At 48.9% G+C, this 27793-nt stretch overlaps 2 protein-coding genes across 6 annotated transcripts in view; one reads left to right on the top strand and one right to left on the bottom strand.

Annotated features, from left to right (window-relative positions):
- Positions 1 to 14599, bottom strand: part of DNAJC7 (DnaJ heat shock protein family (Hsp40) member C7) — a 59315-nt gene extending 44716 nt beyond the window's left edge. For 2 of the 3 annotated variants that reach the window (XM_029574205.1, XM_029574206.1), the window contains exons 1-2: positions 14479 to 14599; positions 32 to 193 (exon numbers count right to left, since the gene is read on the bottom strand). In XM_029574205.1, the coding sequence (XP_029430065.1) occupies positions 32 to 193; positions 14479 to 14591 (275 nt within the window). In that variant the 5' untranslated portion in view covers positions 14592 to 14599. The remainder of the gene's footprint in view (positions 1 to 31; positions 194 to 14478) is intronic. The other variant, XM_029574208.1, reaches the window with a different exon arrangement.
- On the top strand, positions 63 to 25357 carry NKIRAS2 (NFKB inhibitor interacting Ras like 2). Of its 3 annotated transcripts, none has more exons than XM_029574210.1 (4): positions 251 to 409; positions 16948 to 17084; positions 22571 to 22812; positions 23721 to 25357. In XM_029574210.1, exons 2-4 carry the CDS (start codon positions 16991 to 16993, stop codon positions 23958 to 23960), a joined length of 576 nt encoding a protein of 191 aa, XP_029430070.1. In that variant the 5' UTR covers positions 251 to 409; positions 16948 to 16990; the 3' UTR covers positions 23961 to 25357. The 3 variants fall into 3 exon arrangements, with proteins under 3 accessions (XP_029430071.1, XP_029430070.1, XP_029430069.1); XM_029574209.1 differs by lacking the exon at positions 251 to 409 and adding an exon at positions 16133 to 16237; XM_029574211.1 differs by lacking the exons at positions 251 to 409; positions 16948 to 17084 and adding an exon at positions 63 to 180.
- The last annotated feature ends 2436 nt before the right edge of the window (positions 25358 to 27793 follow it).

Below are 27793 nucleotides of genomic sequence, written 5' to 3'. Positions count from 1 at the left end.
TCAGCGGGGAAGGGGCCTCGGGGCTGGTTACCTCTCCAAGTCCTCGGCGCCTCCCACCGTCACCTCCGGCGCCATCATCACATCGCAGTCCGCGGCCGCCATCTTACCGCCGGCGCTGAGAAGGGGAACCGACAAAGAAGACTTCCGGGAACAATGAGTGACTTCGAGTCCGCCAAGAGGGTACGCGGCTGGTCTGCAGGGGAACCATAGAGAGGGGAGTAAGAGCGCCCAGCCGAGGGAGGAGCTCTTTTTTGGAGGACCCAGGACTGCTTTTACCGCAGGAGTGGGAGGGTTTTCCACAAAAATCCACGAGCAAGGACGCCCGCATGCAGAAACTAACGTAAAATCCGCTGTGGCTTCTGCATCCTGCAAGTGGCCACACTAAAAATGCCTTAAACTAATATCACAGGTATCATTTACCAGACCGGGGGGCGGAGAAGTCCTTTTGTCTCCGGAGCACATTAGGGGACGAGAAAGTCCCATTCTGATGGACCTATGTCAAGGCATTGTTCTGGAAAATCCGCAAAACTAATTTAAAATCCTTTCCCTGTACCTACCCAGATCAGTCCAGACTCCTGGGTTTTGCCTCCCTTCCAGCAGATGGGGACAGAGAAAGTTTCACAGACACTGCCTTTTAACCTGGTGTTCCACCTGTAGCTCCTCAGTATTTCTCTGTCTCCAGCAAATGGAGGAGGTGCAAAATCTGCAGTTTTGTACCTGAAAAATATATATATATATGAAGAGGTTTCAATTGAGCAAAGATTTCTCTCCCAGGAGGTTCACAGGTCCTGGTGGCAGAGGTGGGCGAGCATGGGTTGGGGACTCTAGATTGCTCTCTGGATTTTGCCTGAGGTGAAAGCTGGTGATTCAGTTCCCTCATCTCTGGGAGGATTGGGAGAAGTCTCTGCCACACTTCAGATAAGATTGTTCCCTGTACGTACCCAGATCAGTCCAGACTCATGGGAGAGACAGAGACATTTTTACAGCCAATGGCATAAAACCTGGCTTTGCACCTGCAGTCTCTCAGTATTTCTCTGTCTCCAGCAAATGGAGGAGGTGCAAAACCTGCAGTTCTGAACCTCAAAAAAAAGAAAAACCCACGAAGTCTGTGAATTGTCAGGGTGCTGACAGAAGATCCCCTCCGAGGAGGTTGTCAGGTCCTGATGGAACCATCCCTCTTGGTTGTAGGGCTGACGAGCAGGGGTTGGGGACCCTAATCTGTCCTTGGTTCCTTGGTGGAGGTGAAAACTGGTGGTCCAGTTCCCTGACCTCCGGGAGCCCTCTGCCACTCATCAGCTAAGCTTCTCTGTCTTTTTCTGTGGCTGTTTGTAGCTTTTTTTTTTCTTCCTTATAAAGTTTAAAAAAAAAACTGTACAGAGGAAAGTATGGCTGATCGACAGACGGGGGTCGGGTTTCCCGGTTTCTCTTCAGTCGGGCTGTGAGGCATCTCGGGTATAGTTTATTTTTCCTCTCTTTCTTCTCCCGTTTGTTTCCTCCGCCCGCGTGGTCACCGCTGCAGCCCCGCATGACTCGTGAGCTCCGTTGCTCCATCTATGGGTCGGCCTCCTCGCGCTTGTGTGCAGGCCGGCGTGTCCAATGCCTCACCACTGAGGCATTGGACACGAGGGCACATCGGGGGGGCCCGTGATGGCATCTCCCCAGCAGCACAAATCGAGAGGATCAAAAGCTGCTCGGTGTGAGGCTGCGGCTCCGTTCCCACTGGGCACAGGAACATTTGTGCCTATAGCACCGCTCATGGCAGGGGAAAGGGATCTCTCCCAGTGCTTTCCCCAGCTGAATTAAACCCCGATGAGCCCGGGGGGGGCAGTCTGAGGGGGAGTCTGATCCTCTGAATGAGGATACAGAGGCCTTTTCCCCCTTTTCGCTTGGGTTTGTGCTATTAATGCACAAAGCCTTCCTATCCCATGAAGCCGCGGGGCGGCCCTGTTGTAAACGCCAGGCCACCGATCCTCCGAAGGTGAAGAGGTCTAAGCTCTCCAGGGCTCTGGGGGCCAAGAGGGTTCGACGAGTCCAGGTGCCCCCAAAACCAGGAAATTTGGAGGGAATCTACCCCAATGTGTCTGAAGGAGAAGTGCTGCCAGAGGTTGGCATCTCAGACACTGATCCTGAGTGGAATCTGCAGGATCCGTCCGGAGAAGCGGACTCAGTCCCCGCCCTAGAGGGCGATGATCTCCAGGTGCTTCACCTGTTCTACAAGGAGGAGCTAGGTCCCTTGATCCCGCATGTCCTGGCGGAATTGGGTATAGCGGCTCCCTGTGTAGACTCGGACTGCGAGGAGGTGCACCCAGTCATGGTGGGCCTGCAGGGTCCAGCCAAGACTTTTCCTTTCCACAAGTTGGTGCAGCAGTTGGTGGACCGGGAGTGGGATACTCCAGAGACAGGCCTGAAGGTGAGCAGAGGTATGGACAAGCTATACCCACTGCCCATGGACACTTTGGAGTTGCTTCAGGTTCCGAAGGTGGATGCCTCCGTTTCGGCAGTCACAAAGAGGACAACCATCCTGGTAGTGGGGGCCGCCGCTCTGAAGTATGTGCAAGATAAGAAGCTGGAATTGCACCTTAAACGGATTTTTGAGGTGTCCGTATTGGGCATTTGGGCGGCTCTGGAAGCACGTTTCGATACCTGAGTGGGAAAGGTGTTTCTCACGGAGCAGCACATGTTCAAGTTGCAGTCCCAGGTGTGGAGTCTTTTACAGACCTGGGTGCCCAGAGTTTGGGACTACTTACAGGTTCTCGGCTCCAAAGCATCTACCTTGGAACTCATTCCCTGGGCATATATAGAAACAGAAACGACGGCAGAAGAAGACCAAACGGCCCATCCAGTCTGCCCAGCAAGCTTCCACACTTTTTTTTTCACATACTTATCTGTTACTCTTGGCCCTTATTAGTAACTTTTTGGTTCTTGTTACCTTCCACACCACCATTGATGTAGAGAGCAGTGCTGGAGCTGCATCTAAGTGAAGTATCTAGCTTAATTGGTTAGGGGTAGTAACTGCTGTAATAAGCAAGCTACTCCCACACTTATTTGTTTACCCAGCCTGTGCCATTCAGTCCTTGTTGGTTGTTGTCTTAATATAATTCCTCTTTTCTTTATTCCCCCCCCCCTGCCGTTGAAGCAGTGAGTTGCACTGGATATGTATTCTAAGTGAAGTATCAAGCTTAATTGATTCGGGGGTAGTACCCGCTGTAACAAGCAAGCTACACCCATGCTTATTTGTTTACCCAGACTATGTAATTCAGTCCTTGTTGGTTGCTGCCTGAATATAAATCCTCTTTTCCTCTTTTCCCCCTGCCGTTGAAGCAGAGAGCTATGCTGGATATGCATTGAAAGTGAAGTATCAGACTTATTTGGTTTGGGGTAGTAATGCTCATATGCGTCCGTTGCAACAGGCGTTGCTATCTTGCTGGGATCCAGTGTCGGAACAGTTTCATCTTCCTCTATCGCTTACTGAATCAGCAAGATCCAGACTGTCCTGGTGACTTTCTCGCTGCCACTTGAGCCATGGAGTAGATTTGGAAGTCCCTCAGTGGATGATGGTGACTACCCATGCTAACCTCTCCGGTTGGGGAGCAGTCTGCCAGTCCTGGGCAGTCCAAGGTCAATGGAAATCGGAGGAAGCATCATGGTCCATCAGTCACTTCGAGATAAGAGTGGTGCGGTTAACACTCCAGGCATTCTTACCTCTATTGCGCAATCATCCGGTCCGGGTCCTATCCGACAATGCAGTGACGGTGGCCTACATCAACTGCCATGGGGGGGGGATGACCAAGAGTCTAGCAGTGGCTCAGGAGGTGGAGATAAGCGGAACACATCTGTCTTGGATAGCAGCCTGACATTGCTGGGTCCGACAATGTGCAGGCCGATTTTCTCAGCCGCCGGCAGGTATATCCAGGAGAATGGGAGCTTTCAGAAGGAGCGATGCATCTCATCACCAACAGATGGGGTATTCCTCACATGGCTCTAATGGCGACTCCGCGGAATGCCAAAGCTCCTCAATTCTTCAGTTGCAGGAGGGAACGAGGCGTGGAAGGGGTCGATGCCCTAGTTCTTCCTTGGCCAGGTGATATTCTGCTCTACGTGTTTCCACCATGGCCTCTGGTGGGCAAGATAGTCAGGAGAATAGAGGTACACCCAGGAAAGGTAATCCTGGTGGCTTCAGAGTGGCCTCGGAGACCTTGGTTCGCGGATTTGGTCAGTCTGGCACTAGACGTTTCTTTGAGGCTGGGTCATCTTCCAAACCTGCTTCGTCAGGGTCTCCTATGTTTAGATCAGGCAGATCGCTTTTGTCTAGTGGCTTGGTTTTTGAGAGACGGCGACTAAGGAAGAAGGGATATCTGGAGGATTTTATTACTACTCTGCTGCAGGTTCAAAAGACTTCCACTTCTCTGGCCTTTGTCAGGGTGTGGAGGATTTTCAAGTCTTCGTGTTCTGATCAAAAGATTGATCCGAGGTGAGTGTCTGTGGCGCAGACCCTGGCCTTTCTGCAGAAAGGGATGACAAAGGGTTTGTCTTTCAACTTTCTAAGAGCTCAGGTGATGGCTCTGGGCTGTTTTCGAGGCCAGATTCATGGGAAGCCTCTGGCATCACATATGGATGTGGTGCGTTTTCTCAGAGGGGTGAAGCATCTGCGGCTTCCTTCTAGGTCGGTGTGTCCCTCTTGGAGTCTTAATTTTGTTTTCAAAGGCATGTGTGCAATGCCATTCCAGCCTCTCAAAAGAGCTACTTTAAAGGATCTCACTTTGAAGGTGATTTCTTGGTGGCTGTTTGTTCTGCCAGAAGGGTCTTTGAACTTCAAGCCCTGTCCTGCAGGGAGCCTTTCTTAAGGATCTCAGATTTGGGGGTCTCGTTGAGGACAGTTCTGTCTTTTCTTCCTAAAGTGGTTTCGGCGTTCCACTTAAGTCAATTGGTGGCCTTTCCCGATCTGGACCCTACAACGCCTCATGCTAAGGATCTTCGGTGTTGAATGTCAGACGTGCCTTGTTATGGTTCCTGGTTGGTTACTAACAGTTTCAGATTGTCGGATAACCTCTTTGTACTGTGGCATGGTACTAAAAAGGGTCAGAAGGCCTCCAAAGCCACGATTACATGTTGGTTGAGGAGGCCATGGGCTCCGCTTACATTTGTAGCGGTCGTCCTGTCACGGAGGGGTTAAGGCTCATTCAACACAGTCCCAGGCGGCTTCCTGGGCGGAATGTCAGCTAGTCTCCCCGCAAGAGATTTGCAGGGCGGCAACTTGGAAATCTTTGCATACCTTAGCCAGACATTATAGATTGGACGTTCAGGCACTGGAAATTGCTAGTTTTGGAGAGAGCGCCCTTCGAGCGGGACTCTCACAGTCCCACCCAGGTTAGGGAAGCTTTGGTACTTCCCAGGAGTCTGAACTGATACGGGTACGTACAGGGAAAGGAAAATTGGTTCCTACCTGCTAATTTTCGTTCCTGAGGTACCACAGATCAGTCCAGAGTCCTGCCCAGTGCTTCGGTGATTCTGCCTGATCTTTTTTTTTTTGTCTCTTGTCCTCACGGTCTGAAGAATGGCACAGGTTTCCTTTTCTCCATGAGGATTTCAGTAAGTTTTTGGTTATATGTATTTTTTTCCTCTGCTCATTCGAGAGGTTAATTTCTAAAATTTGTTAGGGTTATTTTTTACTGTATCTACTTGGGTACATAGCAATACTGAGATATTGCAGGTGCTATGCCAGGTTTTATGCCATTGGCTGTAAAAATTTCTCTGCCTCCATCTGCTGGAAGGAAGGCAAAACCCAGGACTCTGGACTGATCCGTGGTACTACAGGAACAAAAATTAGCAGGTAAGAACCAATTTTCCTTTCCTTTTGTGTGTTTTATAAAGTTTAAGAAAAAAAAAAAAAGAATAGTAATGAGGAAATCAAGGGAAGCAGGTGAGTTTACTTTCCTTTGCTTTAATCTCCCGTCGCCAGTAGTAAAGGGAGACAGCTTCAGCGACGCATATTTTGTTTTAGGCTCTTCCGCTGCCTTTCCTCCCTCGGGTGTCTGCCGCACAGTCCTAGCCAGGCCTGATAATGCCAGAGGGGTGCCAATGCACCATGCTTTCTCATTCTGGCCACTGTTCCCGTTGCCTCTGTGGTGGAGAGGGCACTTTGGGAGGGACTGCGGCAGCAGCTCGGAAGCAGCATGACTCTAGTGGGCCGAAGGCTTTAATGTGAGGGGCCGACAATCTGTTTCTGCTGAGTACAGGAATGGCAGCCATCTTGAATATGCTTGCCCCTAAGGAGAAGGCTGCAGCGGGGGGAGGGTATCTCCCGCTGAAGCTTTTTCCATCCGAGTTCAGCTCCGAGGAGGCCCGGGGTCCCATGGGGGGGGGGAGGGGAGGGCAGTCGAAGGAGGAGATTGATCCTCTGGAAGAGGATTCTGATGGTGCCTCTCCTTTTTCACCTGCGTTTGTCCTGTTGATGAGCAAGGCCATGGAGCAGCCCTTTCCTAAGCGGAGGATGGCAGAACCTCCCCACAGGAAGAAGTCCAGATTTTCGGGGGCTTTGGGAACTACTAGGATTCGGAGGGTCCTTGGGCCTTCTGGGTCAATGGCCACTGAGGAGGGTTCCTCAGAGGACTCTAATCAGGGATTGCCGCCTGGGGATGGTTCTCCCGATGCTGATCCTTCTTGATGCCCACAGGATCTGGAAGAGGATGCGACAAAAGTCCTGACGATGGAAGATGCCGATCCCAAGGTGGTTCGCCTATTTCAAAGGGAGGAACTCAGGCCCCTGATCCCGCTGGTCCTGGCGGAATTGGGAATATAGTTCCGTAGGACCAGGCTGACCTGGAGGAAATATCCTGTCATGACTGGCTTGAGGGGTCCAACCAAGAATTTTCCTTTTTACAAATCGGTCAAAGAGTTGGTGGTCAGAGAGTGGGATACTCTGGAGACTGGCCTTAAGGTTAGCAGGGCTATGGATAAACGTTTCCATCAGAGCAGAGCTCCGGCTGCTGGCCAAAGGCAGACCTCGGGAAGGTCGCAGTCCTGGAGCCAGCCATTTCGGGGTCTCAGAGTGGGCAGAGACAGCTCCAGCCAGGGTAGTGGTGGAGCCAAGCCGGTGCAATGAGGAGAGGCCGACCCACTCCTCTGTTCCAGTCATCAGGGGTCGTCTGACTCATTTTTATGAGGAATGGGTCAAGATCATGTCGGACCAGTGGGTTCTAAGCATGATAGAACAAGGCTATGGTTTAGAATTTGCTCGGCCACTCAGAAACCTGTTTTTGGTGTCTCTCTGTGCCTCGGCAGAGAAGAAGTTGATCATTCAGCAGACCATATAGCAGCTGCGAATGCTGGGGCCCATTATTCCCGATTCCCAGGACGAGCAGGGGGCAGGGCATTATTCCATTTATTTTGTGGTGCCAAAAAAAGAAGGAACCTTTCATCCAGTTCTGGATTTAAAGCAGGTGAACATAGCTCTCAAAAGTTTCCCATTTCCGAATGGAGACTCTGAGGTCCGTCATAGCAGCAGTGAGAAGCAAGGAGGTCTTGGCTTCCTTGGATCTGATTGAGGTGTATCTGTACATAGGGGTTCATTCGGACCATAAGAAGTACCTCCAGTTTATGATCCTGGGGAGTCATTTTCAATTTTGTGCTCTCCTGTTAGGCCTAGCGACAGCTTCAAGGACCTTCACTAAGGTGGTAGTGGTAGTGGTGGTGGTGGCAGTCCTCAGAAAGGAGGGTATGCTGGACAACCTGTATCTAGACGATTGGCTCATCCGATGAAGTCGGAAGACCTTTGCAGACGAGCAGTGGACATGGTGGTGCAAAGCTTTAGTTCATTGAGATGGATAGTGAATCTGTCCAAGAGTCACCTTTATCTTTCAGAGTTTCTGGAGTTCTTGGGCGCTTGCTTCAGTACCCAAGTGGGGAAGGTTTTTATCATGGAGGAGTGGATTGTCAAGCTGCAGACTCAAGTTCGAACCTGTTGGAGGCCCGAGTGCCCAAGGTCTGGGATTACTTGCTGGTCCTGGGTCCCATGACCTTGACCTTGGAGTTGCTCCCGTGGGTGTTTGCCCATATGAGGCCTCTACAGAAAGCATTGCTATCCCGATGGGATCTGATTTCAGAGCAGTTTCATCTTCCACTAATGCTTACAGAGTCTGCCAGATCCAATCTTTCGTGGTGGCTTGGCTGGAACCATTTGTGCCGGGGTGGTGGACCTCGAGGGTGCCATAGTGGATGGTAGTGACTACTGATGCCAGTCTCTCCAGTTAGGGAGCTGCGTGTCAGTCCCAGTTGGTGTAAGGCCAATGGTCAGCAGAGGAAGCGGCCTGGTCCATCAATCGCCTAGAGATGAAAGCTGTACGGTTGGCGCAGCTGGAGTTTCTTCCTCTTTTGCACAACTGTGCAGTCAGAGTCCTGTCTGACATTGCGACGACGGTGGCCTACATCAACCACCAGGGAGGTACCAAGAGCCGAGTGGTTGCTGTGGAAGCAGAGATGCTGATGTCCTGGGAAGAGCAACAGCGAGATGCGACAGTGTGCAAGCAGATTTTCTCAGCCGGCAACGCTTGGACCCGGGAGAATAAGAACTTTTGGAGGAGGCAATGACCCTAAATTTTCACAGATGGGACATTCCTCATATGGATCTTATGGCAACTCAGAGGGATGCCAAGGCACTATGTTTCTTTAGCTGGAGAAGAGAGCACGGAGCAGAAGGGGTAGATGCCCTGCGTCTTCCTTGGTCACATGACATTCTGATCTATGTGTTTCCACCATAGCCCCTGGTAGGCAAGGTTGTGAGGAGAATAGAGGTCCATCCAGGAAAGGTGATTATCGTGGCTCCAGAGTGGCCATGAAAGCCTTGGTTTGCAGATTTGGTCAATCTAGCAGCGGATGGCCCCTTGAGACTGGGCCATCTGCCAAAGCTTCTACGACAAGGCCCTATATTTTCAGATCAAGCGGATCGCTTTTGTCTAGCGGCTTGGCTTTTGAAAGGAAGCAATTAAGAAGGAAAGGATATTGTGTGGATGTTATTTCTTCTCTGTTGCATGCTCGTAAGACTTCTACTTCCTTGGTCTATGTCAAGGTTTGGAGAGTTTTTGAGGCTTGGTGTATGGAGCAGGGGGGTTGATCCTTGGCAAGCTTCGGTGGCGCAGATTCTGGCCTTTTTGCAGAGTGGCTTGTCCTTTAGTTCCCTGAGAGTGCAGGTGTCAGCCCTGGGCTGCTTGCAAGGCAAGGTTCATGGAACAGCCCTAGCTGCGCATCTGGATGTGGTACATTTCCTCCGAGGGGTGAAGCATCTGCGCCCCTCTGTTCTTCAGGTGTGCCCCTCTTAGAGCCTTAATTTGGTCCTCAAGGGCATGTATGAGGCACTATTTGAGCCTCTAAAGAGGGCAAACATAAAAGATCTGACTTTGAAGGTGGTGTTTTTGATGGTGATTTGTTCAGCTAGAAGGATGTCTGAGCTTCAAGTCCTGTCATGTAGAGAACCCTTTTTGTGGATTTTGGATTCTGGGATCTCTCCGAGGACTATTCCGTCTTTTCTGCCGAAGGTAGTTTCAGCGTTCCACTTAAGTCAGTCAGTGGAGCTTCTGGCCTTTACAAATTTGGAGGTTGTTGCGCCTCACGCAAAAGAATTAAGACAGTTGGATGTCAGAAGGGCCTTGTTGCGGTATCTGGAGGTCACTTACAGTTTCAGATTATCAGATCACCTTTTTTGTGATCTGGAGTGGTGCGAAAAAAGGTCAGTAAGCATCGAGGACCACGATTGCGTGGTGGTTGAAGAAGGCTATTGGGGCCGCATATATTTGTCATGGTCGTCCTATCCTGGAGGGGTTAAGGGCTCATTCTACCGTTCCTAGGCGGCCTCTTGGGCAGAATGCCAACTGGTGTCGCCACAAGAGATTTGCAGGGCAGCTACTTGGAAGTCTTTACATACTTTTTCCAGGCACTACCGACTGGATGTCCGGGCTCCGGACATTGACAGCTTTGGTGAAAGTGTTCCTTGAGCGGGACTCTTGCAGTCCCATCCCGGTTAGGGAAGCTTTGGTACATCCCAGGAATCTGGACTGATCTCGGTACATACAGGGAAAGGAAAATTGGTTCTTACCTGCTAATTTTCGTTCCTGTAGAACCACAGATCAGTCCAGAATCCTGCCCAGTGGTGAAGAGAAGTTTTAGAGAGTCCACTCGATCTGTTTTTTGTTCTTGAATAACTCTGAAGAATGGCACAGGTTTCTCGTTAATCCTTTCAATAGAGTTTTTGAATTGCATTATACATTTTACTCTTTCCTCTGCTTGTTCCAGGGAATTTGATAGTGTTGAGTATTGAAAACCTTTTTGACTTTTTATGCTTGGGTACTTGGTAATACTGAGGCAGTATCTGTGAAACTTTCTCTGTCTCCATCTGCTGGCAGGGAGGCAAAACCCAGGAGTCTGGACTGATCTGTGGTACTACAGGAACGAAAATTAGCAGGTAAGAACCAATTTTCCTTTGTGGCCATTACATCCCGCAAGTGGCTGCACAGAAAATGCCTTAAACTAATATCACAGATCTTATTGTGACTCATTTATCAGACAGGAAGGGATAACTGCAAGGGGAGTATTCCTTTCGTCTCCTAAACAAGGAGAGTAGAGGGAAGGGTGATGCCACTGTTAGGCGTATTCTTATGATGCAACGATGGTTTTGGGGGATTGGGGTTGACCATCTTCATGGGCCGGGAAAAGAGTTAGGGGCCATAACCCTGTCAGGGAGGCTTTAGAATTCCTCCCACTTGCCCAGGCCCATTCTAATAGATTATGATACCTTCCAGAATGCAATGGGATGTAAATTCAAAAACCAGGATTAGCCAAAAGTCTCACTCCTTGGACTGGGGTTATTTGGCAGCTCTGATTCCAGTGCATTTCTATGGGGCTTTGTCCATCAGGCCCCGAGAGAACACAAACCCACTTCCAGTTGCTTAAAATCTGTGTGCTGTAGCCTTCCACACATGGGCACACTACCATCAGTAGCTCAGCAACATCAAGCCAGCATGGCCATGGGTGCCCCTTTGAAACTGTGCCAGCACGTGGCAGTACAGCAAGCAGAAGTTGGCTTCTCTGGCCTGGACATTTGGCAACTTCAAAATTTAGCACCCTAGGCAATTACCTGAGCACACAATGTCTGAAAGGGTACATGTTGTTCCTGCCAGCATTTACGTCCTTAAGGTTATTCCTCTGGGCAGTATCTGCCAAGCCAGACCAGGCTGCTCTTTAAACATGAAAATCCTCACTTGGCCATGGTATTTTATGACGATGTAATTTGGACGAGGTGTGATGAAAAGCGGCAAGGTGAAATCTCGTTTTCCTAGATATATTTCTTTTTGGGGAGTGTGAGAAGGGAGATGAGATAAGATGAGGCATAGAGCAACAGCCAAAGGTTTAGAAAAGATGGGGAGAAATATTGATAAAAGTATTATAATTAGATGAAGGTCAAACTTGATGACTCCATGTTTTTTCAGTTGATTCAAGGCTGGGCCTTATTCAGTAAAGCTTATATTATTTTATTTTTTCATAGGTACAAAATAGGGAAATGTCCTTCTTAGCCAAGACCCTTTGTATAACATAGTAACATAGTAAATGATGGCAGAAAAAGACCCAATGGTGCATTCAGTCCATCCTCAAGCTTTTATTTTGGGTAGTAACTGCCACTCCATGCAGGCTGCCCCCATGTGTTCTATTATGGGTAATAAGTGCTACTCTGTGCAGTTTACCCCATGCTTCTGTTAAGGGTAGCAACTGCCGCTCCATGCAAGTTATCCCAGTTAACACAAATTACCCCTTTTCTTCACTTCCATCCTTTAGCCATTATTTATTTATACAAATTTGTGTTCTGTGGATCTACAAATCTTGGTGGATAACAATATTAACATAACCAATAAAGTACATAGAGACAAAACAATAAATCAATAAAAGTCCCATTAAGGATTGAAATGAAGAAAAGAGGTAACCTATAGAGTGGCAGTTACTACCCTTAACAGAAGGCCTTGGGGTGGGGGAGGGTGATGTATAATATGCACAGTTGTTGTTTTTAGTAATTATTATTATAAACCATAAATGGAATGGTGGGACTCTTACTTTATAACTGACCAGTTTTGGAAATCAGTAGGTAAGGGCTGGCAAGGGATAAATATAAGCCTCAACACTAAATTATACACCTCAGTTTCCCCCACCCACCTAGAGTTGCCAACTGACTCCAGATTTTCAGGACAGATTGATCCAGTTCTGGTTTTACCCCTTTGCATCCTGGGACTTATTCTGATTTCCTTATTACATTCCCTAAGAAAAGCAAGACTATAAGTACCTGCATGCATGGCAGTAAAACAAGGACTGGATCAACCTGTCCTAAAAATCTGGAGCCAATTGGCAACCCAACACCCATCATGCACTCACCTGGTACCATAATCCCGATTCCCTAACTCCTGGATTTGACCTCCCCTCTAGCAGATGGAGACAGAGAAAAACTTTGCAGGCACTGCCTCTTAATCCAGCAAGCCACCTGCAGCTCCTCAGTATTTCTCTGTCTCCAGCAGATGGAGGAGGTGCAAAACCTGCAGTTCTGTACCTAAGGAAAAAAAAATAAAGAAGAAATAGAAGAGGATAGATTAGGTGAAATTCCCTCCTGGTTTTTCAGAGGAGGACGAGCAGGGGTTGGGGACCCTTCATAGCTCGCTGAGCCATGCCGGGGGTGACAGCTGGAGGTCCGGTTCCCTTCCCTCAGGAGATTTGTGAGAAGACTCTGCCAGCTTTAGATAAGGCTATTAGTTGTTGTTTCTCGCTGTTTCCTGTCTGTCTTTTCTAAAGTTTATTTTAAAAAAACGAAAAGAAAAAGGTGGGGGGGGAATGTGTTTGTTTGATTCCCATTGGTGGCAGAAGGGCTCTGGGTGAGTGGGGTCATCCCTTTGCGGTTCCCAGCACGTCTCCTTTTTGGCGTGCGCCACGTGGTCGTTTACAGTGCCGGGCCATGCCACGTGGCTGTTGCTGCACCGCATACGAAGAGACTGCCGTGCGCCTCTCCAGAGCCGGCCGCTGCTACCGCTGCCTCCCTGGCGGGGAGGGGACATCGGAGGGGACTGCACTGGCATTGACTTTGCAGCAGGGGTCTGGCAGGCCTATAGCTGCAGTGCGGGAGCCCGTTGATCCGTTCCTGCTGAGCGTGAGAACGGTGGCCATTTTGGATTCCTTTGCGCACAAGGCACAAGCTGCAGCAGGGGGAGGGGATTTCCCGTCTGTGCTTTCTCTGGCAGATCTCTGAATGGAGGGGCCCCGGGGGAACTCTCAGGGGAGGAGCTGGATCCTCTGGAGGAGGATGTGGAGGATTCTTCCCCTTTTTTGCCAGAGTTTGTTTTATTGCTGCATAAAGCATATTTGGCCATAAGGCTGCGGAGCGGCCTTCTAAGTGGAGGATAAGAGATCCTCCCCCCAGGAAGAAGTCCAGATTTTTGAGGACTTCAGGGGCCATTAAGATTTGGAAGATCCTGGGTCCTTCTGGGACAGGGGCCACTGAGGAGGGTTCCTCGGAAGAGTCAATCAGGGATTGCCATCTGGGGATGGTTCTCCCTGACATGGATATTTTTCACTTGGCGCAAGGGCCGGAGGATGACGCGGGAAAGGCCCCGTCAATGGAGGGCGATGATCCTAAGGTTGTTCGCCTTTTTCAAAGGAAGGAACTCGGACCCCTGATCCTGCCAGTCTTGGCGGAACTGGGAATATCAGTTCTACAGGTGCAGTCTGACCTGGAGGAAGTGGATCCAGTCAAGTCCGGCTTGAGGGGTCCAGCCAAGACTTTCCTTTTCACAGGTCGGTGAAAGTGCTGGTGGTCAGGGAGTGGGACACTCCGCAGACTGGCCTTAAGGTGAGTAGGCTTTACCCTTTGCTTGAGGACGCTCTGGAGCTCTTGAAGGTACCAAAGGTGGATGCATCAGTTTCGGTAGTTACGAAGAGGACTACCATTCTGGTATCTGGGGCAGCAGCTCTGAAGGAGCTGCAGGACAGGAAGCTCGAGGTGCAACTAAAAAAGATTTGAGGTGTCAGCACTGGGCATCCGGGCGGCTGTATGCAGCAGTTTTATGCTCCGGGCTAGTTTGCACCCCAGGAGGCTGAACAGGCGGAGCGATTGGAAGTGGCAGTCACTTATGGGGCAGATGCTTTGTATGACCTCATTCGCATGTCTTCTCGAACGATGATGACGGCGGTCTCGGCCAGGAGACTTCTTTGGTTGCGGAACTGATCAGTGGATGTCTCATCCAAAGGTCAGCTGGGAGTGTTGCCTTTTAAGGGCAAACGTCCGTTCGGACTTGGAGCAGATGATGAATCTGGGAGATAACAAGGTCCACTAGCTACCGAAGGACATATATCTAGCTGTGGTCAGTGGCTTAACCCCTAAGGAGTGGCACTAGCCGTCCACCCAGAGTATGGGCTAGGGACTTCATGTTGCCAAAATGGTCATTGCAAGGGCCTTACCTCATCCTCCATGGACAAACATTTCTTAGTGGCTCTTCCTCGGGCAACCGCCATTGGCAGATTTTGTACTCGCGCAGCTGCTTAGCCAGAGGATCCCCGCTGTTGGCTATCATTCTATGAAGCACTGCGATAAGCTGACCATCCTATTGGACACACTCCCTCACTGCCGGGTTTTAAATGCCAACACGAGTGGAATAGGCACAGTCGCCCGCTGGCTGCATAAAACAAGTGACCCGATTGGTCTCCCAGGTTGCCTAGCAACTCATTGTTTGTAGTGGAAGCCGCGGCACAGGAACCTTTTCTCCCTCAGGCGCATCGTGAAAGAACACCTCCAGCGCGAGGGAAATCTCTGAGCTTTCCAGCTGTTTGCCTCGTTTAGTTTTGTCATTTTCAACTGCAATTTTGTTTATAAGAACAATAAGGCCTAAGACTGTGGTCCTCCATTAGTCCTGTAAGGATTGGAGGGCATAAAGAGCCAGAAACAAAACTCTACTAGTCTCTATTGAAATATTCTGCTTTTGGGCCTTATTACTTAAGTATTATCAACAATGGAAAAACTGGGAGACTGGAAATGTATGTATTATAGGGAAAAAAGGCTAAAATCAACAATGCCATGTCCTGCCTTGAAGCATTTTCCAGTACACGCTGTCCATATCCTGCCATGAAACCCTCTCCAGAACATGCCATATCCTGTCAAGAAACCCTCTCCAGGACACGCTGTCCCACAAACTGACCTGCCATGAAACCCTCTCCAGGACACGCTGTCCCACAAACTGACCTGCCATGAAACCCTCTCCAGGTCATGCTGTCCCATAAACTGACCTGCCATGAAACCCTCTCCAGGTCATGCTGTCCCACAAACTGACCTGCCATGAAACCCTCTCCAGGTCATGCTGTCCCATAAACTGACCTGCCATGAAATCCTCTCTAGGACACGCTGTCCCACACGCCTTGCCTGACATGAAACTCTTTCTAGAACACACCGCCCCACACGCCTTCTCCTGCCATGAAACTCTTTCTAGAACACACCATCCCACACGCCTTGTGCTGCCATGAATCTCTTTCTAGAACACACCGTCCCACATGCCTTGTGCTGCCATGAAACTATCTCTAGGACACACCGCCCCACACGCCTTGTCCTGCCATGAAACTCTTTTTAGAACACCGTCCCACACGACTTGTGCTGCCATGAAACTATCTCTAGGACACACCGTCCTACATTCCTTATCCTGTCATGAAACTCTCTCTAGGACTCACCGTCCCACAGGCCTTGTCCTGCCATGAAACTCTCTCTAGGACACACCGCCCCACACGCCTTGTCCTGCCATGAAACTCTTTTTAGAACACCGTCCCACACGACTTGTGCTGCCATGAAACTCTCTCTAGGACTCACCGTCCCACAGGCCTTGTCCTGCCATGAAACTCTCTCTAGGACACGCTGTCCCACAAGCCTTGTTCTGCCATGAAACTCTCTCTAGGACTCGCCGTTCCACACGCCTTGTGCTGCCATGAAACTCTCTAGGACACACATTCCCACACGTCTTGTCCTGCCATGAAACTTTCTCTAGGACAGTCTCACGTGCCTTGTCCTGCCATGAAATCCTCTCTAGATGGTGCTGTTTGCTGAGTCCTGGCTTAGCTGAAGCTGGCACTTTCTTTCTAGCCTAGGCACTTTTTTCCTTTTCTCTGGGAGGATCCGCCCAACAGGAAGACTGTTGTGCAGCAGGACACAGACTGGAGTCATCTTTGGTGATCCCAGGTAAAGACATTTGTTAAGGGGGGGGGGGGTGTATTTGTTTGTTTGTTTGTTTGTATGAGTGCTGTCTTGGATACAAACATTTAAAATCACTTTAGGAATAAGGAAGTGGCTGGATGACCAGTGCTGAGAATGCGTCACTTTCTGCAGCCTCAATCCGGAAAAAGTGATCTCCGGTCTCGGGCTTGTGCAGAGGTCGTACATCACTGGCCAGTTCCTCCTGCTGTACAGGGGCTGCTATCAGAACTTCTCTTCCTAAGATTAACTCCCCTGTACCAAGAAGCAAGGGCAGATCGTCTTCAAACCGGGGGATGGGGAGGAGGGGAGGGGGGAGAATGGTTTACGTCTGTTTCCAGTTGGCAGGATAAGATCTTTTTCAAGGTAATTTGTATCCAGCCTTTTCCAAATAATGTGCAAGGCTTTTTACAACATCATTCAAATTCACTTACAATACGTGCTTTCTCCAGGGAGCTTATCTAAGTGGGTACCCCAGGCAATGGGAGAGCAAGTGACTTGCCCAAGGTCACAAGGGGGCATCAGTGTGGGATGCGGGATTTGAACCCTGGCTTCCCTGTTCTTAAACCCATTGTACTCACTAAGTCCCCTCCTTCTCCCGGAACCAGTCCCAGGCCCTCAGGTTCTCTCTCCCCATTTTCAGTGGTGGAGAAGAAGGGGATGGCCCGGGTTACCGGATCTGTGTCCTCATTTCACAGGTGCCCAGATTGCCTTTCTGCAGCCCAACATCTGAGGAGCAGGATGGGGAAGAGCTGCAAAGTGGTGGTATGCGGACAGGCCACAGTTGGGAAGACGTCGATCTTGGAGCAGCTGCTGTATGGAAAGCATGTGGTGGGTAGGTACAGTGTGAAAACCAAGGTCCCGCTGACCTCCCACCCCCCCAAGAAATTGCTTTGTACCCTTTCCAGTCTCTGGTGTCAGAATGTACTTTAGTAAGGTACTAAAAATCTGGAGCCACTTGGCAATCCTACACCCATCATGCACTCACCCGGTACCATAATCCCGATTCTGACTGGGGATATCTGTGATGTCTCTTACTGGCCTTACCCTGACACAGTGATGCACACGCATGTTACTGTATGTCGGGTTTCCTCTGTGTATCATCTTTGTAATAAACGGCTGTAAATTTGGGATGGCTCTATGGAAGATATCAGTCTCCACTTTTTCTTGCAACCTATTATAGCAACAAACATTTGAACCCATTTGATCAGCTCTTGAATTTCTGAGCTCCTCTTCCCACTTTCCAGCAGCATGAACATGGATTTTAATTTAATATAGAGTTTATCCCACCAGGGGTAGCTCTGAGTGACCTTCTTCAGCTCAGCGTGTAAAACAGGGGGCAGAGGTGACCATCCTTCAGGGGTCGAAACCATGCCTCCACGCAGGCCAACCTGATTCTTGGGCCAGATGCGTGTAAATAATCCTTCTGACTCTTCATCTTGGCTCGCCTGAAACCCAGGCCTAATGGCAGCCTTTGAGGACTAGAAGTAGATGTCCCAGGTTCAATAACCAAGGATTAGTTAATTGCACTCTTGGGATAATGATATTGTTATATCTCTGCTGAATGCCAGTGTTATAATTTTGGGCTGCCTGAAGATGCCCTATTCAAATAGCTTCTGCTCTCATGCTCATTCCTGTACACAGGGGGAATTTTGTAAACCCTTACCCCAATCAGAAATGCAGTTTAACAAGATTTAAAGGAAAAACTCCCTGCTCGTCTCATTAAACCAAACCAAACTGCCACAAAGTGCAATCTGAGTTTAAGAAAATTGGTTCTTTCTTACTAATTTTTGTTGCTGGAATACCACAGATTAGTCCAGGCAAGTGGGTTTTGCATCCCTACCAGCAGATGGAGGCAGAGAATAAAACTTGTCAGGCATTGCTACGTAATCGAGGGTGCCATCTGCAGTCCCTCAATATTAACCTGGATCCAAGCCAAGATCGTTAACCTCAAAACATAACCTCACTCCCCATCTAGGGTGAGCAGCGAACCAAAGTTGGAACCCCCTTAACTGGAGTCCCCTCCTCAAATGAGGAAAAAAGAGCAAACTTTATATTTACAAGCATTGTAAATTTTGCAGCATCAGCATCCAAGAAGCAGGAACAGACGTTTGCAAGGGAGTGGACATCTGGACTGATCTGTGGTATTCTAGGAACGGAAATTAGCAGGTAAGAACCAATTTTCCTTTCCTGTTCATACCCCAGATCAGTCCAGACAACTGGGATGTACCCAAGTTCCCCTACACTGGGCGGGAACCCAAAAGACCTGCACCCCACACACTCCCCAAACACAGCCTCCTTCGGCTCCTGAACATTTAATAGGTAATATTTGGTAAATGTGTGCAGAGAAGCCCACGTTCCTGAACATACCCAGATCAGTCCAGAGAAGTGGGTTGTGTATCCCTACCAGCAGGTGAAGTCAGAGAGCAAAACTTTGGGCACTGCTATATATACGAGAGAGCCACCTGCAGTCCCTCAGTATTTCTCTGACTCCAGCAGATGGTAGAGAAGCACCTGCAGTCTCAGTTAGGTTTTTAAGTTTAGTTAGATTTTTTCTCAGGTTTTTCTGTCAGGTTTGCCTCCTGAGGTGTTAGGCGCCTTCGTGGGCCATCCCTCAGCCGAAGCCAGGCATCTGGGGGGTTGGTCACCCCTGTCTGTGTCTCGCCCATTTCCACTCGGGGTGTGAACACCAGGGGCTCCTGGTTTCTCACCCCCGAAGCTACGCTGAAGCTGCTCCCTCGTCCCCCGTACAATTGGACTCTGTAAAGTTTATTTAAAAAAAAAAAAAAAAAAAAGAAGAGTTTGCTTTCTGCTTTCACTTCTGCCGGCTGAGGTAAGGAGTCTGTACCAGGGGGGCCGTTCTTTGCGGCTGGTTGGGGAGTGTGTCAGCTTCTGCGGATTCCCTCAGCCTCCGGGGCTCTGGGTGGCTTAACAAGGGAGGGGGTGAGTGATTAGTTGTCCATCTCGTTTTCCCCGCAGCTCGGCGTGAGCGACAGCGCGGCAGGGTTGGTACACGCCTGCCTGCTGTTTCTCCTCACACCCCACCGGCAACGCGCGCTTTTTTCCTTGCGGCCTTCCCACTCAACCTAGAGACCGTGTGGCTGCGCGGTCAATACAGATATTTTACTTTCGCCGGCAGCATGACTCCCGGCCTCGATTTCTTCCCCTCGCAGCTTTAATACCTCGAAGCTCCGCGGTAATTAATGGGACCCCGCTCCAAATCAGCTGCCTGCCGCGCCTGTGGGGCGCGCAGACAGGCATTGAATTCGGCCTCCCTCTGCCCGGCTTGTGCCTCGGGAATGGAGGGATCGTCGGGGCCGGTGTCCCCTCCCCCGGGGGGAGGTGCTGTTAGCTGCAGGTTGCTGGAGGAGGATTCCCCTCCCGTTTTGGCCCCTATGGGGGAGGATGTCTTAGTGGGAGCTGCTGATACGGTGGACCAGGACCCCTCGGAGGGGAAGGGGACCCGGATGGGTTTCCCCCTGAGTTTATTTTACTTATGCATCAGGTCTTTCTGGCTAGGAAGCAGACGGTGCTTAAAAGGTCCGGCCAGCCGCTGGGACTCTCGAAGCCCTCCGTAAAGAGACGTCGACCCAAGGAACAGCTGTCCAGCTTGATAGGAGATGGTTCCCAGAGGCCACAGGACCCTGCCCCGGTGACAGGAACAGCGACAGCTTCAGGGGCAGACCCGGCTCCAGATCAGATTCCTGGTCTGGGGGACATCGATCCGGCGGACATAGATGGGGATGATCTACTGCCCGCTGAGGGCGATGAACCCAGTGTCGTTCGCCTTTTTAAGCGAGATGAGTTGCAGCCACTTATTCCCCAAGTGTTGGAAGTGCTGTGCCTTAAGATTTCGCAAGAGGAATCAGATAATGAAGGGGTCAATCCGGTCCTCGATGGCATTCGGGGACCAATTAAGTCTTTTCCATTGTCTAAGAAGGTCCGCAAGCTGGTGACCCACGAGTGAGATTCTCCGGATGCAGGACTGAAGGTGGGCAGAACTATGGCAAAGCTGTACTGAACATGTGCGGACTCCTTCAGGGGTGACCAGGCGCAAAAACTGCTTCCTGCTTACAACTGGCTATTCCTTGGCCCCCAGGCACCAACGGGAGATTCTGATAAATAGCAAAACTCCCCCCCCCCCCACTATAACTGGAGAGCTGGCATTTAACTTCCCACACCCATTGAAAGCGATCGCAGTGGCGGGAAAACTTGCAAAGATGCCGCTGACCTCAGCCCCCCACCCCCTCCATGGTGGAAGCGATTCCCTGCTGCCCCCGGCACTGGGGACCGCCTCCTGCTCACTGCGGGAGCTAATCCAACTAGCGCTGCCCAACTGTAAGCGCTCACACCGAGCGAAACATCTTGTAATGGCCCCGGAGGACTTTTTGTTTTTCCTCACGCCCTCAGCCGAAGCCTCAAACATGGCAGCGGCCATAAACGCTTGCCCTGGTACAGGGGCTCCTGTTTCCCGCTCCTAGCAGTAGTAATTACCTGGCGCAGCGAATGCTTGACTGCTTGCGCTGAGCCGGAATGATTGTTCTGGTGCCATGACCCACCTTTTCTTCTCGCTCTCCTCGGCAGCCAGTACAATGGTGCCACCAAAACCGCCACTACTTGCGACGAGCGGGAACAGTTGTTGAGACACCGTGGGTCTCCCTTCCCGTTCCCAGTGGAGGCAATCCCAATAGCGCTGCCAGATAAATGGGCTCGTGTCGCACCGAAGCAGACACAAGGTACGCCGCAGACATCCTCCTCTACCTGCTCCTCATGGGAGTAAATTGCAAGGCACCGCCTGCATCAACCACTTGAGGTTAGAAACAGTGCTGACTATGAAGAAAAACGTGCTTCATCACGCCCAGCCTGAGCTGAACGGACACACTCTCCACTCCCCTTCACCGACCTTAACTAACCGACAGCCTGCCCCGCGAACGGGACAGAATTCACAGACAGCCAACTTCTCCAAAAATAGTCTTTTTTTTTTTTTCATTTAACTTAGAATCAAATTAAAATAAACTACGGTTTTCATTCTTGTATGTCTACCCTTTGTAACACATAATATAATTATGAATGTTTAACCTGTAAACTGTTGTGATCTAGTGATTCTCACTTGGAACGACAGTATATAAAACATCTAAATAAATAAATGCTTCCCTGCCAGCTGATTTGAGGAGCCACAGCAGAGTGCACCAAAAAGGGGAGGAGAGGGAGAGGACTGGGGGAACCGGCCCCACCGGATTTCAGATCTCTTTTAACATCCCATCTCGGCTAGAAATTAAACAAGGGATATTACCAGCCTTGTATCTGCATGCAAGGCCCACTGGCTGAACCAGTCACCCACTCTGAACTGCCCTGGATCCTCGGGATGATCACTGAGGCATCGGCAGTTCCTCTCATCCTGCTACATCGCTGGCTGCATGGCCATGCAACTCTTTCTTTTTTTAATTAAATGAAAATCAGAAGAACAAGAAAGGAAATACTTCCCTGCTGTCAGCCGTCGGTTGTGGGTGAGAGGACTTCAGAGGGGATGAGGGAACCAGGATCCCTGGCTGAGCCAGATCAGGGATCACAACCCCCAGCTCGCCCAGCTCGACCTGAGGGATGGCCCACAAAGGAACCTAGCACCTCAGGGAGCCCAGCTTCATCTTTGCTCTATCTTCTCTTCACTTTCATTTTTTTTCTTAACTCCAGACTGCAGGTTTGCACCTCTACCATCTGCTGGAGACAGAGAAATACTGAGGGACTGCAGGTGGCTCTCTTGGATATGTAGCAGTGCCTCAAAGCTTTGTTCTCTGTCTCCATCTGCTGGTAGGGAGGCAAAACCCACTTGTGTGGACTGATCCGGGATATAAACAGGAAACTCAGTTTAACAAGATTTAAAGCAGGGCTTCCCAAACCTGTCCTGGGGACCCCACAGCCAGTCAGGTTTTCAGGTTATCCACAATGAATATGCATGAGGGAAATGTACATATATGGAGTCTCCATGAAATGCAAATTTATCTCATGCATATTCATTGTGGATATCCTGAAAACCCGACTGGCTATGGGGTCCCCAGGACAGGTTTGGAAAGCCCTGTTTAAAAGGAGAAGCTCGCTGCTTGTCTCATTAAACCAAACCAAACCGAACCAAGCTTCCACAAAGTGCAATCTGAGTTTGAGAAAAGCTGATGCAAAACCAGTGCCTGACTTATCATGTAAGAACATTTCTGCACCGTAGATACAAATCAACACAATCTGCTCAGACGTTTTCCTTTGAATTACTGTAAAAAAAACAAAAAAAACAACTTAACTTCTCACTGTTGTCTGGTTGGCTTCCCTCAGGTTCAGAAATGATGGAAACCCAGGAAGACATTTATGTGGGATCGATAGAGACAGACCGTGGGGTGCGGGAGCAGGTGCGCTTCTATGACACCAGAGGCTTGAGGGACAACTCTGAGCTCCCCAGGCATTGCTTCTCTTGCACTGACGGCTATGTGCTGGTCTATAGCATTGACAGCAAGGACTCCTTCAGGAAGGTGGAGCTTCTCAAGAAGGAAATTGACAGGTCAAAAGACAAGAAAGAGGTAAGGAGCTCTAAAAATGTTTCTTCTGCTCCTGGCTGTCCTGACTATGGGACCCACGAATGGGTGTCTGGAGGATATACTGTTGCGTATCATTTTAACTTAGTCATCATTGTCACACTCCTGGCTGTATTGCAGAAGGTCATGGGGCCTCCATAAGGAGCAGAACTAGCCTCTGAGAGCTTCCTTAATAAGATCTAAGCTTTCCTTTGCCCAGAAACCAAGCTTGGCGGGTGTCAGGCAGTGCCTTTCTCTCTGTAGCTGTCAGGAAGATATTTTGTGTGCCTGGCCCCCGAGTGTAATTAGTTGGATTCTTCACTGGCTCTGCCTCCCTGACGTGGTACATGACATCAATATTGCTTAGCCAACCCCATGCCGAGACTGAAATTCAGATTTATGGAAAATATAGCAGTCGGGGAATGTGTTCAGAGCCCAGCATGGCCAACTCGGCCTCTCCAAGGTAGAGTTAAGGGAGAACCCATAATAATTGGATACAAATGATTCTGCTATGTGTCTGCACAGTGCTAGGTAAGAACAGCAATGGCATGAGACACCATGGGCTGTACTAATGTGCCACTGAGCTAAGGCCTCATGCCAGGGCTGAAGCATGAAACCCATGCACCCCTGCACCAAATATGTAATTATAAACCTGGAAAGCCCTACTCTTATTTAATTTATTCAGATATTTTGTTGTTTGTTGCTCTTTAGGGATAGCTAATCATGTGCCATGTAGGCACCTTTGAGTTATCTGAACCCACTTCAGAATCTTATTTACAGATGGGCTCAAATTAGGGGGTAGGGTTTGCTCACTTTGTCGTTATCCTATGCAACTTCTCCTGCGGTATCTGTCATTTCTCTTGTGTGCATGTGAGTGGGCTGCTCTATACCTGTCCCTGTTTTTTGGTTCACAGGTCACCATTGTGGTCCTTGGCAACAAATGTGACCTGCAGGAGCAGAGGCGCGTAGACCACGACGTGGCCCAGCATTGGGCCAAAGTGGAGAAGGTGAAGCTGTGGGAGGTCTCGGTGGCTGACCGCAGGTCTTTGATCGAGCCCTTTATCTTCTTGGCCAGCAAGATGACCCAGCCGCAGAATAAGTCTGCTTTTCCGCTGAGCCGCCGGAATAAGGGCAGCGGCTCCCTGGATAGCTGAAAAGGGTCTCATCCTTCCCCATGGGCAGATTGCATGAAGGATACTTCCCTTTGAGGAACTGTGAAATACAGACTTGCTCTGAGAAGAACTTACTGTTGCAGCTACAGGCGGTAAACATTATTTATTTGTCAGTGATGCTCCCACACTTTTTTTTTAACTCTATTCTAGCAGGCTCTCTGACATTATGGTGTGGACTATTTTTTATTTTCATACTGGGACCCAGTTCAAAGAGCTGTAGTCCTGCTCTTCTAATGTTAGCAGCAGAACAAATCCGTTTTTAGCTCCGACAAGACAGGATCTAAACATCCCAGAGGCTCATGACAGTGAGGCCTTGCCCTGATGTTTGCACGGAGGGCTACCACCTCACTCCAGGTCAAGCAAAGAGGCTGATCCAGTCCTGGTTTTGCCCCATTGCACACAGAGATTTGTAGTTCCGATTTTCTTAGGGCAATAAATGGGGAAATCTGTATGCCAAGAGGGAAAGCCAAGACCGTATTGCCCTCTTTGGCTGACTCAGGCTGAGATAGTATTCCTAGTTGCAAGCTTTTGTGCATTCTCCAAAGCTGGAAGAGATCTGGGTCCCTTTAGGCCCAGGTTGGTTCACTTCTGCTGCTGTTTTTTATCCCTCCAACAATATTTGCTATTGAGATCTGTATCCCCTCATAAAGCACTGGCTTTCAGCCAGTCCCTTTACTGGACTATCTGAGTGGCTTTAACCACAACAGCTGGCTTGTTAACAGAATGATAGCTATTTAATAGATGACCTTTTCCACTGAAGGGGGGGAGGGTTTATTTATTTTAAAATTATGTATCTATAGTTCAGTTCTGAGTACTTCAGGTGAGTACTTACAGCATAGCCCTAGAAATGATAAGTTAAGGATATTCTGTTAGGTGTACATGATAGGGGTTGTTTGGAAATAGGCCCTAAAACCAAAACCAAGAACTGTATTGTGTTAGTACCACGAGATATAGTGTTTTTCAACCTTTTGTATGCCAGAGACTGGCTAGTTACATTCCTTAAATTTCATCAGGAGGGGAGGAGCCACTGGAAAATGAAGAGTAGGGGAGGGAGGATAAACTTCCTCTCCACCCAGTCTTTAATTTCATGGGTCAGCCCTGCAGCTGGTCTGTCATTTTAAGAAGGTATCCAGCCAGATTAAGAAAATGGTTTTCTAAAAGAGATTATTCTTATTAAACAAAAAAGCCCTCTCCCAGCCAGCCAATAGTATAGTCATCAGAAAAGAAAAATATCTCCCTTTCCCTGCTAGCCAGTCACCAGTTGATCATTCAAAAATTTCCCTCCAGCTCATCAATGGAAAAAAAAAAATATGTCTATAAATAAATAATCCCCTCTTTCCTAGTGTGTAGCCAGATGAACTCAGGACCAATGGTGACAAAATATATATATATATATATATATATATATATATATATATATATAAATATATAATCCCCTCTTCTTTCTCCCTTCCTCCTACCAGCAAGTAACACTACTACCATTTAATACCCCCACCACATGGACTTTTTTCCAGTTTGGATCAGTTCTAGAGGAGAGGAATAATTGAACTTGGATGTTAATGAGCTAGACTGAGTCAGTGTCTGCTCTGGTCTCAGGATCCACAGATGACCCGGCTCCTCCTGGCTTTTGTACAGGAGCCAGGGCCCAAGAACAGAACAAACCCTGACTCATTCTCATGCCGACTGATTAACATTTATCTGCAGTTGTTCCCCCTCGCAGAGCTGGGGCCTCACGATCGCTCCACCTGTGAAAAAAGGTTTTGGGGGAAGGTTAGGAAAAGTTTCTGCTGGCTGTGGTGCCGGGTTGGGGCAGATCTTGCTTTTTCATGCTCCTGCAGTCACTGACGCTTAATGGACCAGTAGTTGAGAAACACTGGGATAGTACACACATAAAGATCTAGAACAGGAGTGTCCAACGCTGGTCCTCAAAGCCACAGACAGGGCTGGGTCTCAGGATATCCACAATGAATATTCATGAGATAGATTTACATGCACTGCTTCCATTGTAAGCACATATATCTCATGCATATTCATTATGGGTATTGTGAAAACCAGCCCCATTTGTGGCACTTGAGGAGCAGAGGTGGACACTGCTAATCCAGAATATCCTATGATGAGGGGCTAGACTCTTTCTGATTAAGGATCTAAACCTGGACTTCCCAACCCAGTCCTGGGGACCCCACAGTTAATAGGTAGGAGAAATATCTGGAGATCCAGCATCTTTATTGTGGATATCTTGAAAACCTGACTAGGTGTGAGGGCCCTAGGGCAGATTTGGGAAGTCCTGATCTAAAAAGGGTCAGCCATTCCTAGTGTAAAATCAGTGTTGTTTAAATTTTCACTGTGGAATAGTGGGAAAATATTTATTTTAAAATATTTATAGCAAAGTTATATGGATTATTAAAATGAAGGCTTTAAATGTCTAATTTATATGTAAATTGGCCAATATATTTATAGAACACTGGTTTCTTTTTCAGAAAATGGATTTAGGAAATGTATATTCCACCTACTTTTCTGTATTTTGAGTTTCAAATGCTATAACAATCCCCCCCCCCCAAAAAAAATATCTGTGTTTATAATGAGGGTCATTTGAGAGAGGCCCAGTCAATGCTGGCTTTTAACATCTGTATCTCACTGTTGAAGTCCTGCTTTTCTTAGGACAAAAGACTACATATCCCAGAATGCAGAGGAGCACAACATCCAGGCCTGCCACCTCCTCTTGGTTGTAATTAAAGACAGCAAATGCTAGGCTTCTAAACAACTCAGAGGGCATAAGGAAGCCCTGGGGGGGGGGGGCCTCTGCAGGGAGGCTCCAAAAGGGACCCTCCCTGCAGAGTTTACCTTTCCACAGCTGGGCCAGCTATCACTGAAGCAGGTGGGTGGGAGTGTGTGTGGTGCGTGCAGAATTACCCTCCCCCGGCGCTGCCCACTTTCAGCACAGGTAAAGTACAGGCACTGTCATCTAGTGTGCATAGTTTTAGCCACGTCCATAGGGCTAAACCCACTTTTAACATGAACAGGCATTGACCCACATAAAAATATTTGATTATTGCTTCCTAAACATATAACCTAACTCTCACTTGACTTTTAAGAAAAAAGGATTTTTAAACTTGTATTTTTCCCCCCTTAGGAATAGTATTACCATAAATAAGGATCACAGTCTCCTTCACAGGAGAAAGATGCTTTTAACATATAGCTTTCTGACCAGGGTGCTAGGCAAAGACATTCCTGCTTTCACCCCATTGTAGGCAAAGAGGTGTAGCTCTGCCTTCCCTAAGAAAAGCAGGACTGGATCTTTTTGCAGTCCATCAGGCAAGATCGGAACTGGCTTACATCGTCTCCCTGATGCCGCCTTTTAACTCACAGTGCAGGACTCGCTTGTCTAAATCATCGATTCCAAAACCTGTCGTGAGGGACCCCAACCATCTGGGTTTCAGAATATCCACCAGATAAATTTGAGTACAATGGAGGTAGTGCATACAAACTTAACTCATGCCTATATCCTGAAAACTTGCACAACTGGGAGGGAGGGTCCCTCTAAGACAAGTTCTGGAATCAGCAGCCTAGATTGGAAATGCCTTCAGTTTTTCAGTGCCCAGGTATTGGGTGCCTCCTCTACAATAATCATGACCACATTGGCTTTAAGAGGCTAGAAAATTCTTTGTAAATGTGAATGAGATTGTGGCCACTGAGCCAGGAAGCCAGCTTAGGTGCAAGATTGTCAGTTGTCTGCAGGGAAAATATTTGACATTCATTAAAAGGGTGCTAGAGTGTTATCATCCCTCTCAAAATATCACACCATTCCTACTGTATTG

This window comes from Rhinatrema bivittatum, chromosome 12 (genome assembly GCF_901001135.1).
Source record: "Rhinatrema bivittatum chromosome 12, aRhiBiv1.1, whole genome shotgun sequence".
NCBI lineage: Eukaryota > Metazoa > Chordata > Amphibia > Gymnophiona > Rhinatrematidae > Rhinatrema > Rhinatrema bivittatum.
Note: the sequence above shows the minus strand (reverse complement) of the source record. Positions and strands in the feature narration are given on the sequence as shown.